At 42.3% G+C, this 17,921-nt stretch overlaps 1 protein-coding gene across 4 annotated transcripts in view; it reads right to left on the minus strand.

The window, feature by feature from the left end:
* Window positions 1–17,921, minus strand: part of stxbp5a (syntaxin binding protein 5a (tomosyn)) — an 82,237-nt gene continuing 64,316 nt past the window's right edge. Inside the window, exons 14-28 of one of the 4 annotated variants that reach the window (XM_069515474.1) lie at window positions 16,850–16,917; window positions 15,786–15,826; window positions 15,218–15,438; window positions 13,378–13,559; window positions 12,915–13,040; window positions 12,506–12,657; window positions 10,567–10,629; window positions 8,648–8,701; window positions 6,883–6,933; window positions 5,641–5,922; window positions 4,694–5,063; window positions 4,109–4,274; window positions 3,871–3,982; window positions 3,539–3,759; window positions 1–2,787 (exon numbers count right to left, since the gene is read on the minus strand). In XM_069515474.1, the coding sequence (XP_069371575.1) occupies window positions 2,746–2,787; window positions 3,539–3,759; window positions 3,871–3,982; window positions 4,109–4,274; window positions 4,694–5,063; window positions 5,641–5,922; window positions 6,883–6,933; window positions 8,648–8,701; window positions 10,567–10,629; window positions 12,506–12,657; window positions 12,915–13,040; window positions 13,378–13,559; window positions 15,218–15,438; window positions 15,786–15,826; window positions 16,850–16,917 (2,151 nt within the window). In that variant the 3' untranslated portion in view covers window positions 1–2,745. The remainder of the gene's footprint in view (window positions 2,788–3,538; window positions 3,760–3,870; window positions 3,983–4,108; window positions 4,275–4,693; window positions 5,064–5,640; window positions 5,923–6,882; window positions 6,934–8,647; window positions 8,702–10,566; window positions 10,630–12,505; window positions 12,658–12,914; window positions 13,041–13,377; window positions 13,560–15,217; window positions 15,439–15,785; window positions 15,827–16,849; window positions 16,918–17,921) is intronic. The other 3 variants (XM_069515475.1, XM_069515477.1, XM_069515476.1) reach the window with 3 other exon arrangements.

Consider the following 17,921-nt stretch of genomic DNA (forward strand, 5'->3'; position numbering starts at 1 on the left):
TACATTTTCCACTTTTATTTTCCATTGCACAGTAATCTCTATCTACAGAATTTCTAAATTTTTGTGGCAGCAGATAAAGTCATAAACATCCATGTGAAAGTTGCATAAAACTGTACAAGAAAAATTGGCTACAATGAGAAAAATACTGCAACTCACTGATAACTGTTGAATCCGGGGACAGAAGACGGCATATGGCGGATTGACAGGACTCCCTCTTGTTGTGTGAGTGTGTGAACTGTATTGGGCGAAGAATACTGCATACTGTAGTGTATGGACGAGACACGAGTCACTCAACAAAAACATAAATGAAGAAAATAAATATTACATTGGAAAAGTAAAAAAAAAACAACAAACACGTAACAGTTAGGTGGGAAGGAGAGGCGCTGAATGGGTTTTCAGGGTTGACCTCTATTTGTCCTGAATAATTTTTTTGCTTCTTCTTCACCATGGGGGGGGGGGGGGACAGATCTATACCTACCGACATCCACACTACGACGCTTACGAAACACAGAAGGCCATATCTGTAGCTATGAGAACGATGGAGCCAGCAGTGGAGGAAGAGACATGTCAGAGGTCAAAGGCTGAAAAGTAGAGGCATGAGGATGAAGCTCAATTAAACCAGAATTCAGAGGTCGTCGTCGTCTAATCTTGACTTTACTCGTTTCTTTTTGTCGTCACTGGTGGCTTAAGTGTAACAGACACTCAACTGGACAGACTGGTGAGGACATCAACATCAATTATTAAACAAAATATCTCTTAAATAATATCACTTAACTTAAATGAACACACCCTAACACAGACAGACGGGCATATAAACACACACACACACACACACAAACGTAGGTGAATACCGTAAGTCATGTGTCTGAGCTGCAGTGGAATGGATCAGGTTTCTGTTTGAAGGGAAAGAGCCTCATCGACCAACAGTTAGGCCACTTTAAACATTAAACATTTGTCCAAGTGTTACATCTCATGACAAACTGTGATACAATGTTACTATAAAATGGCTGAGTTCCATTGCAACTTGCTCCATTTCTCTAACCCTGAAAAGGTGATGAAGATGATAGCACTCCTAGAATAGGGTCTGCACTCCGCGGGTGAAGCCATGTGGAATAACACGCGACCCGTGGAGTGAAGAAGCCAAATGAAAGTGCAATGGAAAAGCTAAAGCAACTCTTTGGCGTCAGAAAAAATATGGCCTCTCTCCTCTTTTTTACGTCGCTGCAGCAACCTTGACATGTACTTTCCGGTTGGTCTTAGATTGTCAAACTATTTACTTATATACAAATAAAGGTTAAAAGCCTGTTAGACAGAGAGATACACCACATCTGAGCGTTACCGCAAACATGGACATAGAAACGAGATATTGATGAAGGTGGACGTTTCTGACACCAAACAACTGTCTCTTGCACCTCAATAAATAAATATATATAACAAAGGAATCACACTCGCACAACTTTCTCATATAGACAACTGACAAATCACAGATCATACATCCACATCTCTGCTGTCCTGCATATACGAATACAAATAAATATCCAGAATTTGGAAACCAACACATTTGACTCGACTCCCAGCGTATTTAATACTGATCCCATCAGCATTTGTACAGTCCCATTCACAGACGAAGCCAAACTGTGGACGTTCATGACATTGGAGGGTGAGCGAGGATTATTTTCTATAACATCAGATAAATAAAAACCTCAGGTAAACAATTAAAGTGAGTCGTTTATACGCTTTTCCCAGTAAGAACTAAATGATAAATATGCCTTTTATATCCTTGCCCTCCTTTAAGATTCCAGCCCTTTTCATTAGGAGAAAATTAATCTGAGTTGTTTGATAAAAGCCACAAAAAACTTTCAACAAATCAAACATCATCCACTTTCACAACGATAGAAAAATAAGAGATTTTCCGATAATACAGACAGAGCAAAAAAAACCCCAACAGATAACAAATAGAGGAATGGCAAGAAAATAGAAATGAACACACACACTGTTGGTAACGATATGAACGCTTGTAAGATACAGAGGAGAGTCTAGAGGTTGAGTGAGATGACGAGATATCCAGTGTACATCAGAGTAAGTTGCTTTTATCCCTGTGACTCTCTGCATAGAGGAGGCGTCACTGTCGCAGCACTTCCTGTGGATCTCCGACGCCGCCTCCTTCGGCCTCCCACCCGGCTCCTGTCTCCTCGGTGAGTTATCCCTTTCTTTTGTACTTGTCACTTGGAAGTGGATACAGCATTGCACATTTATTAGATTTATGTATATATAATGTTGTATTTAGATTCTTTTTCCTTCTTTTTACATTTTAAGAATTTTTTTTTCTAGTCTGTTTCTTCACTAGGTGCCTTGTCTTTTCTCGGCTGTGTTCATCGGTTTGAATCCTGCCCACCAGAGGCTCCGGGGTGGAGAAAACGGTAAAAGGATGCTTTTGGCAAATGGCAATGAAGAATCTCCAGGTGCGCGAGAGAGAGACGAGAACATAAAAAAAAAGACACCATTTATCTGATCCCTCTGAGGTCGTCCTTCTCCTCCGTCTACCCCTCAGTTCCACCTTCAGACTGAGGTAAGAACAGTGTTCATCATTGTGCTAGGGAAGAAAATCCCAAGTGTCTCGGTGAAGAAGGCTCAGAGGGACCGGTGAATGGACGGGTGGGGGAGGGTGGGGTCACGGTGAGTCCGAATGAGCCAATGAATGGTGAAAGCCTTGTCCGCGGAGCTCTGCTCCTCCCCTGGTGCTGATCAGAACTGGTACCATTTCTTGTCTTTGCACTTCAGCATCATCTGAAAACATAGGAAATGTCGGAGAAAGAATATGTATGAGGAAAACTTACAAAACTGTGTTTTACAATCCACGATTCTTATGATAAATTCAGAGCTTAAACAGCATCAACCACTCATTTTATATGTCATCAAATTATGATATTTTTGCTTAAATGTTTGTTTATCTAGTTTCTCAAATTATAAATCTAGTTCAGAAATGGAACTATCATATTTCCTCATCTACGTCTCAAGTCCTTAATCCAAAGTACTGTGAACTTTATATGTATATACTGCCCTCTTGTGGGCAAATAGTACAAGTGCATATCACTGCAGAATACTCTTTGCATATTATTTCATCATTATTTCTATAATAAAAAAACACACATGCAGTGATTCAGTTTCCCTGTTCTGTGCTCAACAAACTACTACTAATAAAAGTACATGTTTGTTTAGATTGTACAAATATTAAAAATATTAAACTTCTGATGCTTAAATCAGAGCTGAAACTGTATCAAGTGAAATACCAGTGGACCAAATTTCATCAGCCTGCATCCTTCCTATTCAGTAAGGCAGCGTTCATGTGTGCACAACCACGAGCAGCTGGGGCGGCTGTGGCTGAGGGGGGAGAGCGGTTGTCCTCCAACCAGAAGGTGCGCAGTTTGATCTTCCCCATCTGCATGCTGAAGTGTCCTTGGGCAAGATACCGAATCCTATATCCTGGCTTCACTGTGTAAACTCTCCACATTTTAACATCCTAAGCATTTTCTCTTACGTCATGGGCGTGTTTGGAGAAGGAATCTGCACTGGACATCATGGCAGCCGTCCTCTCCTCCAGCTCGCCCAGCTTTTGGCCTCTTTCGTCCAGCGCTATTCGGGCACGTGCCAAGTCCCCGACCACACCAGAGGCCGCCCCCTTCATGCCCTCGAGGCCACCGGGGCCTGGGATGTGCTGGGCCAGGCTTCGAGATGCCTTTCCAGCTGATACCTCGCCGACTGAGAGGAGGAGGAAAGGAAGAGAAAACAGGAAAAGATGTGTGGATGAAACTTTACACCAGCATGGACAGAACTGCTGAATATGTGCACGTGTTTGTGGGTTTGACGTACAGAGCTCCTCTCTGTCCAGTGACTGCGCTCCTCCCCCAAAGAGACCTTTGAAGAACCCTCTGTTTGGAGCCTCTGGTGTTTCTACTGGTGTAAAAAGTTCTCCCAGCATCTCCTGAAACATCAACACATGATGAAATGTTTTATATGCAGTACCATCTGCAGCTTTTGTGTTTCTGAATTTACAGATGTAATGTTTCCCATTAAATCCACAAATATCTGCAGTGAAGTGTTTACTGACCTGGAGGTTTTCACAGGTGTCCTGACTGTAGGTGATCCTCTGAACCTCAGTGGGGGAGCAGAGGTACATGGCCTGACCGAGGTTTGTGAAACAAAACGTCCTGGCTATCCGCATGTCCGTCAAAGGCAGGTAGTTTACATCCATAAGCGGTCTCAAGCCTGGCAAACTAGAGACGGGACACAGGAATAAAGATGATGAATGAGAAATAAGCAACATTACATGTGTTCATGCACTTTTTAGAGGCAAACACACACACACACAGAACAGGTGCAGCACTTCCTCAGCATGCAGAATGGGGAAGACTGGGATCAAACCACAATCTTCTGGTTGGAGGATGACCGCTCTACCCCCTCAGCCACAGCCACCCCTCTTTACAATACTGACCAACACTGGCAAAAATACCCTCCAACATATTTTCTTTTAAAAACACAAACTCTTGTATCAAACATTAAGTCACATCCAAGAGTTCACATCCAATGAAATCTGATACTATGACTATGATTTATTCACACTGACTTTGATTGATACATTCATTAATAATGCACTATTTCTGCCTGACCTGTGATGCAGACTGATGTCTCTCACCTGAGGGTCATGATGTGGCCGTTGGCACAGAAACAAGCCAAACACACGCCGAGGCTCATCTGCACCACGTCTGCCCGTAAGATGAACGACGTCTCCGTGATGCTGTGTTTGTAGATGCAGGTCTGCGAGGGGAGGGAGATGACTTTGGCCTGTTTCTCCGAACACACCACAGCGTACTGGCTCTCGTTGAGGTCCTGTGAGGTCGAAGGGGACACGGAGACGGGTCGTCGCTTACGGACCTTCTCTCTTTCCTCGCCGTCTGCTGTGACGTTAGGTTCAAACCAAGGCTCGTACGCGGAGGGCAGCTGGGACCCTGTGGAGTCCAGGACAGACATCCGCATGATGCTGCCCTTCAGTCGTACCAACATGCCTGGTGAATGGAAGGAAAAGAAGGAAATTTGAACTCAAACCCAGTGCATTCAACTTTTTTCCACAGGGTGGCTGTTTTATGAAAACCCTTAAAGCCTCATTTCAGATTGACAGTTACTATATGGTTTGTAAAACATAATGGTTTCTTACAATATGAAAGTATATCCTCCTTCATCTTAAATTTCATTTTTTGTGACTTTCATCATTTAATTTTTTAGTGGATTTTTGTTTTGTTTGAGTTCAAGGCTGCAACAAACCTCTGTTTACCTCAGAAACTGTAAAGTTGAACTAAAGTTTAATGCAATTTTAATAATCACCAATGGGTGGCAGCAAAGAACCAAGAAATGTAGCAATACAACAGTGGACACATGAAAATTTGGATGAAAATAAAATGCATCCAACTTGTATTTTAGGCCTAAAACATGATATAATCACATTTTCTTCTTTTGATCAAGGCTTAACATGACTATGTCTTGTTTAGAATAAGATACTTCTAACTATCAGGTTTTCACACAAATCAATAAAATTGTTGTCATTAGTCCATCTCCTCCTCCCTCCCCCATGATCCCATTACCCACCAGTAGGTGAAATGATAACCGGTTGCAGTTGCCGTTGCTCCCCAGCAGGTGGCAATGTAAGAGCCAGAGCCAGCACAGTCCCCAGGGTGGTGCCCACATTCAGGCAGGGTGTCAGGGTGCTGTCCCCCTTCCGGGCAAAGGTCTCGCAGAAGTAGAAGGAGCTGATGGCCTCTCGGGCTTCCTTGTCGATGCTGGTGACGCTGGAGGAGCGAGAGCGGCTGAAGGAATTGTCCCGGTGGTCTAATGGGTTGGCACCCCGCGGCGGGCATACAGACAGGAGGACAGTAAGGAAGAAAACAAGAGAAGTAAAGCACCCGCAATGCAACGACACTGTGCTGCAGATACAAAATAAAAACATGAATATTCACGAATAAGCTTTTATAGCTCGCAGTGAGTTAAAATACTTTAGTTTGGGTTAAAACTTTACGCAAACCAAAGACACACCAGCTGTGTATCATCTGTGTCTATTAAAGACTGATCTTAGTTACCAACCATGTTGATTCAGTAAAATTAGGGAGAGAGCATTGTTTTTAAAGTTGATAAAGACTGGCGTGTATAAATCTCTAGAAAAGATTGATCTAATAATTTTACCTACCTCTTTACTATATCACAGTGACCTTATAGTAAATTCCAGTGCAAACATGCATTTGCACGTTTTAAAATGTTCCTCCTCAATCAGTAATTCTATTAGTATTAGATTACTGGCTTTCAGGCGCTTTGGTTACAGGTATAAAACACTGGGACTACGTTGACCCCTGACAAATCTAATGTTCCATGCATAGTATTGCAGAAAAAAAGTCATAAACCCCTGAAGAAGAAAGAGTCTCTTTCCCTTTTTTAAAGTGACCAATTTGGGGGAAATTCTAGGAACCAATCAGACAGAGAAAGGAAGGACATGAAGGACACAGAAGAGAAAAGAGAAAGCTGCAAAAGTTACAGAAAGCTTTACGGTGAGATGGAGTGTGCAAAGTTTATCTTAGCACCACTGACCTCGAATACAGACCCCCACGAGGTCAAAAAGGTGGGAGTCCTGCAGAGAATTTCGAATTTATGCCAAAGTTCAAGAGATCAGATTAGTGCTACGTTCGTCTCATGCAAACTTAGAAGAACATCTGCATAGCTTGCCAGTGTTGAGGCTAAAATCCTTTTAAACTGGACTCATATAAATGTGATGGGAGTCCAGTTGGAGTGAGAGAGATATACTGTATACAAATTGCTTGGAGGCACGAAGTTAGGGCTTACCCAAGTCTGGCTTTAGCTCAGTAGGCAAGCTTAATTTCCGTGACATCTTTGCTGGAAAAAAGAGAACATCCCTCTTTACAAACACACGTCTAAGCTAACACACGATGCCATGCAAAGCTAGATAACTAGCACTGGGGTAGGACTGTGCATAAAGCTGGAATACATAAAAACCACAAAAAGGCTGCGGAACAAAGTGCCCGGGGATCGTTTCATTGAGCTAAAATGCTTTTCACAGGAGAGGACACTGGGTGACAACAACCCTGTAGTTCACAGAGGCATGCTGCGACAGACACAACAAAGGAGGTGACCTCTGGCTGCACAATGCCCTGGAAGAGAGGACTGGTAAAAAAGAGATACAAATCGAAAACTGCATGGCCATTCAGGACCCTCATGCCACAGGAGCATGCACCAAAAACAGGAAGGTCACAGGAAACAGAAAATACTGAACAGGAGATGGAAAAAGACAGTGGAAAAGATGGACAAAAGTTACTATGGAAATCTACTAGTTCACGTAAGTGGATAACGTAAACTTTGACTACGGTTTCAGAACTTAATATTAGCCAAAACTTTCTTGGCAACAGTTGTTTACTGTATAAACTCCAACCATGATCACCTCATTCCACGTCTACATCCCCATATAAATCCATATTTTTCATTCAAGACAAAAGCAAATCGGATTTTCACATCAGCATCACTAGTTTTCTCATTCTGAGGGAATTGATGAGAGTATTACTTATTATTTCTCTGTCTGTAGGTGAAAAAAGTAGATGAATCTTGAAATAAAAACCTTTGTAAATAAAAATAGGGATACCCTATAAAGCAAGCTTGAATACATTTTCAGTTTTCCTTTGAATGTCTGATGCTCTCATTCAGTTTTTCTTTTTACTCACAGATTGTTGTTATCCAGCTCCCGCACATTACCCGTTTTTACCTTAGAATTTAAAAGCTGCGGACAGTTACTTATTATAGAGAGAGGTGGAGCTATGCTGAGAATGTCATGTGGTCACTAAACGTCATGAAACCAAAAACTTTTTAAGGGGTAATGTCTCCATTCTCGTGGAAATACCTGCATGTGCACTGAGAGCCTGTAGGGCTCTTAAGGTAGCTGGGCTTTTCATACGAGTATATAAGTATACTGTAAATGTGCGTCTCTATGGCGACAGACTTTTTCTAATCCCTCATTCGAACTGAAAGGAAATGCTTGATTTGAATTGAACAGTGGATAAGTAATTTTGTCAACAACACACTGGAGGTTCACAAAGACACAGTTGGACAGATGAGTTGCTCTCCGCACTGAGGTGTCATCATACTGTACTGTACTATGAACAATCATATTGGGACAGATACCAAACGCAAGCACATTTACAGTTTGACACTCGTGCTACATACATGTAGCATGCATAGTGTGTGCGTAAGAAAACTAAGGTGTATTGTATAGACAGCTGTAGTCCCACCCTGCTTCCTCGTTAGCTTCTGCTCCAGGAGCTCTTAGTTCTTAATGTATGTTTTACTGTCCGTATACTTCAGTGCATAACAGTAACAGTACTATGACTCGTTGTGATTAGAAACAGTGAGAACCAGAAGATAATGGAAGAGAAGCCAACAGAAGCGAGTGTATTTCTTCCCACTGTGGAGACTACGACACAACGACAGAGACAGTTTCTCTACGACAAAGACAGAAGAAGAAACAAACCGAAGGGGACAAATCTGGAGCATGTGTGTCCTGCCTGCACAGCCTCTCAGGAAAATCTTTGGCCAATCTTACCTCCTCTACCACCTCCATTGTAGAACTGCTGTAGATTGCTGTTTGACGTCAACACTTAAGGGGCGTAAGGAGGAAAGTAAAGTACAGTAAATGTGCAGTTAGAAAAACCCTCTGGCTTGTTACTACTCACAAGCTATCACTGCAAGATGAGTCGATTTATTTGGTCCTCAGCAGCAAAAGCAACTGTTTGATTATTAAATTATAAATACATTTGGTTGGTAAATGAAACCAGGTGGAGCTTCAAACCCTTTAATATTATTGCCACTGACATTTCTCATGGGTTTGTCCTACAGACTGTATAAAAAGATGACCGGCATGATGGCTTTACAAAAGTGAAGCCAAATCAATCGACCCCTAATGGTTGGCTGTGGTATAGGTCATAAGCCCTGTCTCCTCCATGTTAGTCGATGGGACATGGACCTAACTGCAAAGTCACAGTACGCGTCAAATAATTTCTTTAGTTAGTTTTTTAGAAACCAACGTTTCTAACAATTGAATGTACATTATAAGAAAAACACAAAAAATCTGACAAACTAATATTTAATCTGCAGAAAAAACAATAAAAGTAAAAAGGGTCAAATAGGGATCATTTTTTGTCATTTAACATCGACACTTGTAAGAGATTAAGTTGTTTAAAATGCACATAATACTATTTAAAGAATTGTTCGGTTCATCATGCTGCTGCTTCTTTCGAGGTAAAAACTGCATAAAAACTAGATTCAATTATTTTCTGCCATCAGCACAACACGGAGACTAAGTGACTTTTAAAGGCAGACATTATTTTGCAGGAAGGCACCTTATCTCTCTCTATCCGATGAATAATGCAGAGCAGACAGATGTATGAGAGTAGAGTCTGGTGGTAGCAGACACTGGGGTTGGGAGGGACGGTCGTCATACCTGGGAATATGTGGAAGGACTGCAGACTTTGAGATTTGTTCTCTGTCTGACCTTTTTTTTTTTTCATCGTGCTAATGCCAAGTTACAGCTAATGAGATGGATGTGGGCTTTTCTCCCCAAGCACTGAAAAACTAATGATGTAGATTAAGAAGAGGCGAGTTAAAGGGCAACAGAGCATCTTATTGCTGCGAAACACAATGAGCTACTACTTCATCAAAAAAGAGATAAATAATTCCATTCAGAGTTGGAGGTTACATAAAAGTCAACAATGAAAATATTCTTTTTCCTAAAGTAAAATTTGATTTGTTTGATTTCATCTAAAATTAAAACTATGTACTGTAATATCAGTTTAGGTAGAATCTGTGCACCCAGACACATTTGAATGTTAAACTGAAAGATGATCTCTGATTCACATCATCTTTCAAAGTGATGAGGGTTTAACTGTTTAGTTGTTTTTCACTCAAATGAAATAATGCAGAAAACATACAAGGGTCATTAGTTTCAATATTTTCTTCTTAATGTTAATTGTGTGTTTCTCTACCAGAATGCAGAGTTTTGTTTTGCACTTTCATTCAATTTATGATCCAGCTGCCACATTGAATTAGCATCATAGATCGGATACGTTCATAGGCTATAACCAAGTTTTCCAGGAAACCGACGGAGATAAATTTATTCCCGTCTACTGAACTCTGCAAAGTGGTAAAAGAATGTGAGTACAAATGGGAAAAATACTCTAAAAATACCTACATTTATAGTATTGAACTCAAACAGTGCATTTATACAGACTGAGGTGGAAGGAAATTGACAATTTTATGGATAAATAAAAAACCTCTGAGCTACGATTTCAATAAAACTGAGGCTCTTTTGAAACGTTAATCTTCTTCCCCAACAAAAGCTTCTCTTGCTTTAAAATATATTCTATTTTGCTTGATTCACTGTTTGAGTTTTGTGTCTAAAAAGAACAAAATCTCTTTTATATTTTCCCCACTTTGTCCTCGATTAGTCACTGAGAGACATGTTACCTGAAGTAGGCGACTTGCAGCGGTCCTCTGATGTGGCTGAGCCCTCATTGATGTCACACAGACCTGCAGCGGAGATCATACAGTTCAACCCGTTAAATTGCAAACAACAAAACCACATTTCACTAAATTCGGATTATTCTGAATCTAAAGTTGAACAAGATTACAAACACTCACAAATATCAGTCCCCTAATTATGCTTGATCTTTTTTTTAAATCCAGATTCATGAATTATTCTCTGAGTAATCAACAAAAATGTTGCAAATCACCCTGTCCCATAATATTAAAGTGTCCCGCGCCCTGATTCGGTTGTGCACCCACATTTATTGGGTTCTTCCTTGGGTCTTGCCCCACCCCTCCACAAATTTCATGAATATCAGTGGACAGAAATAAAATGGAAACATAACATTAAATGCAAAAAAAGGTTTTTAGTGGAACTTAAATGTTTCTTCCAATATTTTTCCTCCCTTTGCCACGTGCACTTTTGTGTACGAGCGTGTGCGCCTGTGTGACATTGTCCTGCGAGGCGGAAAGCCGAGCACGCAGCAGACCCTGCTGGCGGAGAAACACAGCTGGATGCCTGATTACTGCTTAACTTGCCAAGCTCTGACAGGTGCCAGCCCACTGGTCTCCAGTCACTGACACCAGATGCTGTGTGTGTATTTACATGTGCACGTGCTTGTGTGTATGCACGTCTGGATGCATGCAGAGTTTCTCAGCATATTTTTGCACAAACATCAAAAGGGAATCAGTCAGCAACCAGACCCTCAGCTTATTAATTCATGCATCTACTTTTGTGGGGGCAGAGCATCACCATGACACTGCGGTATCGTCTACGTAGCTGCACTCCCATCCTCTAACCCATGGGGGCAGTGTGTCCATACTTAAAGCATCCGATTATCTATCAGTGGTGCGACTGTATGAGGCTGCAGTGGCAATGTTTGCACAAGGGATGGGCTGTGAGAGTGTGTGATGACAGAGAAAGCTAAGCAAAGCCCAAAGTAAGAGTTGGTGTGTTGTCGTGTGAAACCTCGTCAAGTTATGATGGCGTCATTTCGCTGCTCTATGACTTCATTCCTTCTCATACTCGGTTCAGGGAGGTCGGACCTGTGAGGTAACTAGAGTCTCAGTAATCATCTTTATTTAGCTCCGGTGGCCAAAAACAAGTAAATTGTAATGTTCAATAAAAGTCTGATTATCATTTTGACCCAGAACATCAGTGAAAACAAACAGTGAATACCTGAATACTAAATGTGACTTTGCTTTTCAGATCATTCACAGGAGTAACCTTGTGATAAACTGCACTTTTTTAGGTGTATCAAAATTAGATAAAAGACAGGAAAAGAGAGGACATGAATTTCACTGTGCTTTGTAAAGTTGACAAATCATATTTGATGTTCTGCAGAGTTTTACCTGATTTGTTTTGCCTTTAAGACGAGAGGAGGGTTTGTAAATCATGGTTCAACGATGCTGAGACACAGTTTTTGTTTTAGGGCAAGTGACGACATTGGAAAAAAACCATAGGAACATTAGAATCATGCAGTGAAGTCTGAGCTTGTTCTTACTGAAAGACCAGACAAGCCGGGCCACGTTAAATCACTGGCTTTAGTGGCTGGACATCAACAATAAGTGGAAAGTCTATACAAATTCCAAATATATGAAATGGCTGATTCTACGTTTCTGAGCGAGTGAACTTCTGCAAACTCAATGACAGCACTATGAATTCAGGACACATTTTGTGTATGTGCACAAAACATGACAAGTATAAAGCAAATAATAATCTCTTGCTTATGCCAGAGTGACTTGGAAATCTTGTTTGCAGCCACTTAGCTTTGGAGTGAACAACAGTGAGTTTTATCTTGTGGTTTTACTGTTATAGAAAGAAAGAAAAAAGCTTACGGGTAATGGGTATCTAAAGAAAAAGTTATTTTCTTCTTCCTACCTCCAGACGGCTGCCTTGTCTTTCTTGGCGACCGGGGCTGCCTCTGGTAGGGGTCATTGGCGCCATAAAGCTCGACCGTCCCCAGGTTGAGCACAACCGTCTTCTGGATGTAGTCCACAACTGCCAGACCGTTACTGTTGCCAAAAACCACTCTGGGGGGAGGAGGAGGGGGGGTGGAGTGACAGAGATGAAGAGGAAGCAGGAGAGCGGGGGAGGCAGGGGCACAGAAACAAGGATGAAAAAGCAAAAAGTAAGAAAAGGTAGGGATCAGTAAAAAACGACTGAAATCTCAAATTTTTATTTTAAAAATGTATGCACGTCAACTTGTTTTCCTGTTATAACATTTTATATTTTATTATTAAAGGCTTCATCAGATTCCAGTTATGACTAAATCGGTGTGTGTACTTACAGGCCGTAGGAGGAATTGAGCGCCAGACTTGTGATCTGCTGGGGAGGCTCTCCACTCACCCACACTAACTGGACCACCAAATCTACCTGGTAGCCTGCAGACTGCTTCAGAGGGGTACTGCGCACTCTGGAGAAAAAGAAGACAGCCAGGGATCGAGACAGCGAGAGAAAGATAAAAGGAGAAAATAAAGGAAAAGGAGAGAGAGACAGTGAGAGAGAGAACAAGTGATGCAGCTGCAGTTCTGAAGCGATTGTGTGTTGAGGGCCTGGCATGAGTGGTGGCAAGGGGATGATGGGAAGGCTGAGGCTAAGAATGCTTCAGGCGCTGACTAAATCCGTGCAAGTGTGCTTGAGGCAAAAGGCAAGACTGTGTGTGTGTGTATGTGTGTGTGCGTGTGTATGTGTGTGTGTGTGTGTGTGTGTGTGTGTGTGTGTGTGTGTGCGCGCATGTGTGAGTTTCATACTTGAGGCAGGGCATGTTGCCTCCGTCAGAGTTGTTGCTGCTGGTGGAGGGGTGTGATGGTGGGCCGCTCGTCTGAGGGGAAGCGCCGGGTGTTGGAAGCGCCGACGTCTGCTCCCCCCCTCCGCCCCCACCATCTGGAGACTCTATGTCGTTGAGCTCGTACTGCATTCGCACCTCTAGGAGCTGTACAGTCCCACACACACACAGTTGCACACAGAGATTGACAGAAGAGACGATATTAGAAAATGTGTCCAAGAAAATTATGGAACATATAACAATTATAGAAGTCAAAAGGCAAGACTGTGTGTGTGTGTGTGTGTGTGTAGGCAGATTAAGAGTCAAAGAGGTGAACCAATTCTGAAATACTCCATTCCTTCTAAGTCCTACTCAAGGCTACTTCTCTGCAACCTCCACCTTCGCACTGACACACATCACGTACACTCACACACACACACACACACACACACACACACACACACACACACACAGACACACACAGAGTAACACACAATGCTCTTTGTGCATTCCGTCAGTCACATTAGCCCCGCTGACATGTGGGAGTGAAGAGCAATCAGTGGCCTTCTTCAGATCCTCACCGCCGCCACCTGCCTCCGTCCTCCTCTACCTTTGTTTCTGCAAGGTTACACAGCGGCTGCTGACCTTGTGCGAGGGGAGGGCGTTCTCCTAATTACAGCTTGCTACTGCCGCACATCTCCTCCTGATCCACACCACATTCAAACACTCAGAAAAGTATGATTGTTCTAAACATCGTTGACACGTCCATCAGCGCCGGTCAGTCACCCAAAAAAACTGCTCGACTTCTAAAAAGGACGTGTCTGCGCACATCTCCTCAAACAAGATTAAGATTTCTATTTTTGGTCCCACACACAGCATGCAACATGCAACATGGGGAAATTTGACCTCTGTATTTAACCCATCTGTGTGAACAGAGCACACACGGAACACAATCCACACAGTGACCACACACGGAAGAGTGGGCAGCCATCAAGGCGCCCGGGGAGCAATTGAGGGGTTTGATGCCGTGCCCAGGAGGTGAACTAGCACCTCTCCAACTTCCGTCTATGCTGGACTTGAACTGGCCACCCTCTGGTTCCCATCAACTAATGCCAAGATGCCTTTAAGCAAGGCACTGAAGCCAACAGATTCATTAGAACCTCTGGCTTTGTTTGTTTAGAAGAGCAAAAGATTTTAATATTTAGGAAAGACATAAAAGAGCCAAAGAGTTAAATAAAATATTCAAATTCATCAACATATCCCAGTGCTGCCCACGTACGTCGCTTTGATTGACAAGTAATCACTGTGAAGTCCAGAGCAAACAGCAATGACTGATTATATCATTATTTATTATTAATTAATGATATAATCAGTCATTGCTGTTAAGTTTAAGTATCTTGCTGGTTTAAAACTCCAACGCTCTAAAGAACAACAGCAGAAAGACACACACACACACACACACACACACAGTCTCACATGTAATAATACTGTATATCTCTTTATGTCATTAAACACCATTACACCCCCACAAGCGTTTACGTCACCACCGGAGCAGATTATAACGACAACCGGGCTTTGCTTATTCACTGTCTGTTGGCATGGCAACCATACTGCCTTTGACTCGGCAGATGTGTGTCTGCGCTTGTGCCCGTGTCTCCAAACATTTTAAGAGCGAGCGAGTGCCTAGGGCAAATAACAACAAACAGCGGGAAGACTCATGCCTTGATGGAGAGCTACAGAGTCGCTGTACGTCTCATATCTGTGTCCGTGCTGCAGAGTCTCAAAATGAAATTGGGGGTGTTTTATCCCGCTGATCCGTTACCCACCTGCACCACCTCGGTAGTTACTTCCAGCTTGCTGAAGCGGTAGATGATAACGTTGGCCGACACCCCGGCCACACACAGCATCCGGCTCTCGGGGCACCAGGCCATAATCTGGATGGCAAAGGGGTCTTCGTCCGACACGTCCTGACTGCCCTTGTCTTCCTTGGACCGGTTTCTGTCAAACACCTTGGCTGTTTTAAGCTTATAGAGCACCTGGAGCATTACTAAGACAGAAATAGAGAAGGTGTCAGTTGCAATCCACAGTCATCAGACACACATGAAATATGGCTTCTAACGATATGAAAAAAGCTGTATCGTGCTTTGAACTTATAATAATTATTTATTACTGTAACCATTTTTTTTTCTTGACAGTGTTCATTTGATTAAAAAAAGTATTATTATCATTTTTATTTCCATTTTTTTAAGAATCATTCCAAAAGATTTTCTTCCCTTTATTCACTCATTCCTTCTCTATTTTCATTTGAAGCTCAAAAATGTCTTTTGTTGTCTGAACATTCCAGACAATAACAATTATTTAACAAAGCCTGAATAAGCCGCAGAGAGAACTCACTTGCAGAGGCATCCCAGAACTTCACAGTTCCATCAGCGTGCCTGGGAATTAAAGAGAGGGAAGAAAGAAAAAGAGGAGAGAAGAAGAACATGGGATGAATTTGAATTTGCCACCTGCTGTCTTTCTATTTTGGACATAAGAGTTAAAGAATCCACTTTGTCAAATATGAGGCATAAAATTATATGAGGAAAAATAAGATTGGGGAATACAATTATTTACTGGCATCAAGAAAAGGCTTTTAGAAAAAAAAAAGGTTTTAAGTAATTTAAAAGATCTAGATTTAGAAGTTTGCTTCCAACTTTGTGGCAGTATTTTAGAGAACGTCCTCTCTGTGTCAACATGACATTTCCTCCATGCACAAGACAGAACCAGAAAAGATTTCCCAGGTTTGTTGTAGAAGAATCTGATCTACCTGATCTACCATCAGTGTTTTACCTCTAAAATTAAAGCGCTTTCAGATCGAGTCGAGACGCACACAAGAGACCGTTTAAACATGCAATTGAAGTGAGCGGTGGTTAGATTTGGGAACTTGCAGCAACTCGCTGGATAAAACGTGACTTCAGAATAAAAGCAAACATGGAGGCGGACTGCTGGCATCGTCAGTCGGTTGTTTTGCACAAACAGCAGAACATGTTAAACAAGCACTCATACCGTTGCCACAATTCCACAAATGCATCCTCCCTTTCTATCTTCCACCTGGTACTGGTGACAAAACTCTTCACAGAATAGTGACACAGCATGTAGGAGTGAGGAGGGAGGAGGGAGGGAGGAAGAAGAGGAGCGAGAACCTCCGACTGCCAAACCCATACCTCAATGTCACTTCTTCAGTGCATGTGTAAAGTTAATAAAACTACCCCCCCCTTGTTTACGGCTTAGTGCGGGATGATACATTTCAAAATAAAGGAAAATGCACATTATTGGCGTATATAAACATCTACATTTGATGTTTTAAGACAGACTCCTCTCTTCTCCCCGTGTTCACCCGACAGCACAGCAGAGATGAGAGAAAATGGAGTTGCGGCGAGACGATAAAGACGAGGCTAATGAAATCAGTGTCGTCTTACCCAGTGATGATGATCTCTGGGTAGCTTTGTGTGCCTTGACCCCAGTTTCCACCACTAATAGGCCATTCCTGGATAGACAGCAGACGCACACACACACACACACACACATTGTGTTAGAGAAAATGGGAGAGAACAGGAAGGAACGCAGCTTTGTCAATAGACAGCCCGTCAGCAGAAACATCAATGTGCGAAATAGACGACATGATACAACTGCAAACGTGTGAGTGTGCATGGGAAAGAAAACCCCCCCCAAAAAACACGGGCAGGACTCAATCGAGTATGTGCCGCCATCTGAATGTGCGTGAGAGAGAGAGAGAGAAAGTGTTGGTGGGGGGTTTGGCTTTGAACACGTTGACACATACAAAGGTCACCAGGATGACTCATGGTGATCTTTATGTGAGAATGCCCTCCTGCAGCTCAGCCAGGCCATCGCTGCACACACACACAGAAAAAGGAAAAGCTAGGCAGCCAGTTTGGGTCAGTACACGCTGACATTTCCGACGGAAAGCTAGAACAAGGCGACGGGGAAAAGAACACAGGCATATACATAATGGCTGAAAGAGCAGGGGGTCTGCTTTAGACGATACAGGGATGAGAGACGAGGATGAGAGGAGGGACGAGGTGGGGGGTTGTTAGGTAATATGACACTATTATATACTCCATTTACCTTCATGGAAACACTGAGGAATATAATTTAGAACCTTGAATACAAATGAACGGAGTCTTTGGAGTGGAATGTTCTTTATCATGTCACCTTGTTGTTCTATGAGTACAGCAGGATGGTTAGGGGGCGCAGTGTGGGACATTTACATTTCCAATTTAGGCATTTAGCTCTTTTATGTCACCGCTAACCAGAGCGACATGAAAGAAAACTCCACCCTCAGGATACTATTAAATTTTCATACATCATCAATCTGGGGGTGTGTTCAGAGACCTTTTTCATGGTGATGTATTTTATTTTGAAAGCGAAACCCTGTTACCAGTTCAAATTAAACTAAATCTGAGCAGAAGGAAAAACATGTTAATATAATCTAAAGAAATGAAATATTTTTTATCTGTTGCAGTTATTTTG

This window comes from Paralichthys olivaceus, chromosome 19 (genome assembly GCF_024713975.1).
Source record: "Paralichthys olivaceus isolate ysfri-2021 chromosome 19, ASM2471397v2, whole genome shotgun sequence".
Lineage (NCBI taxonomy): Eukaryota > Metazoa > Chordata > Actinopteri > Pleuronectiformes > Paralichthyidae > Paralichthys > Paralichthys olivaceus.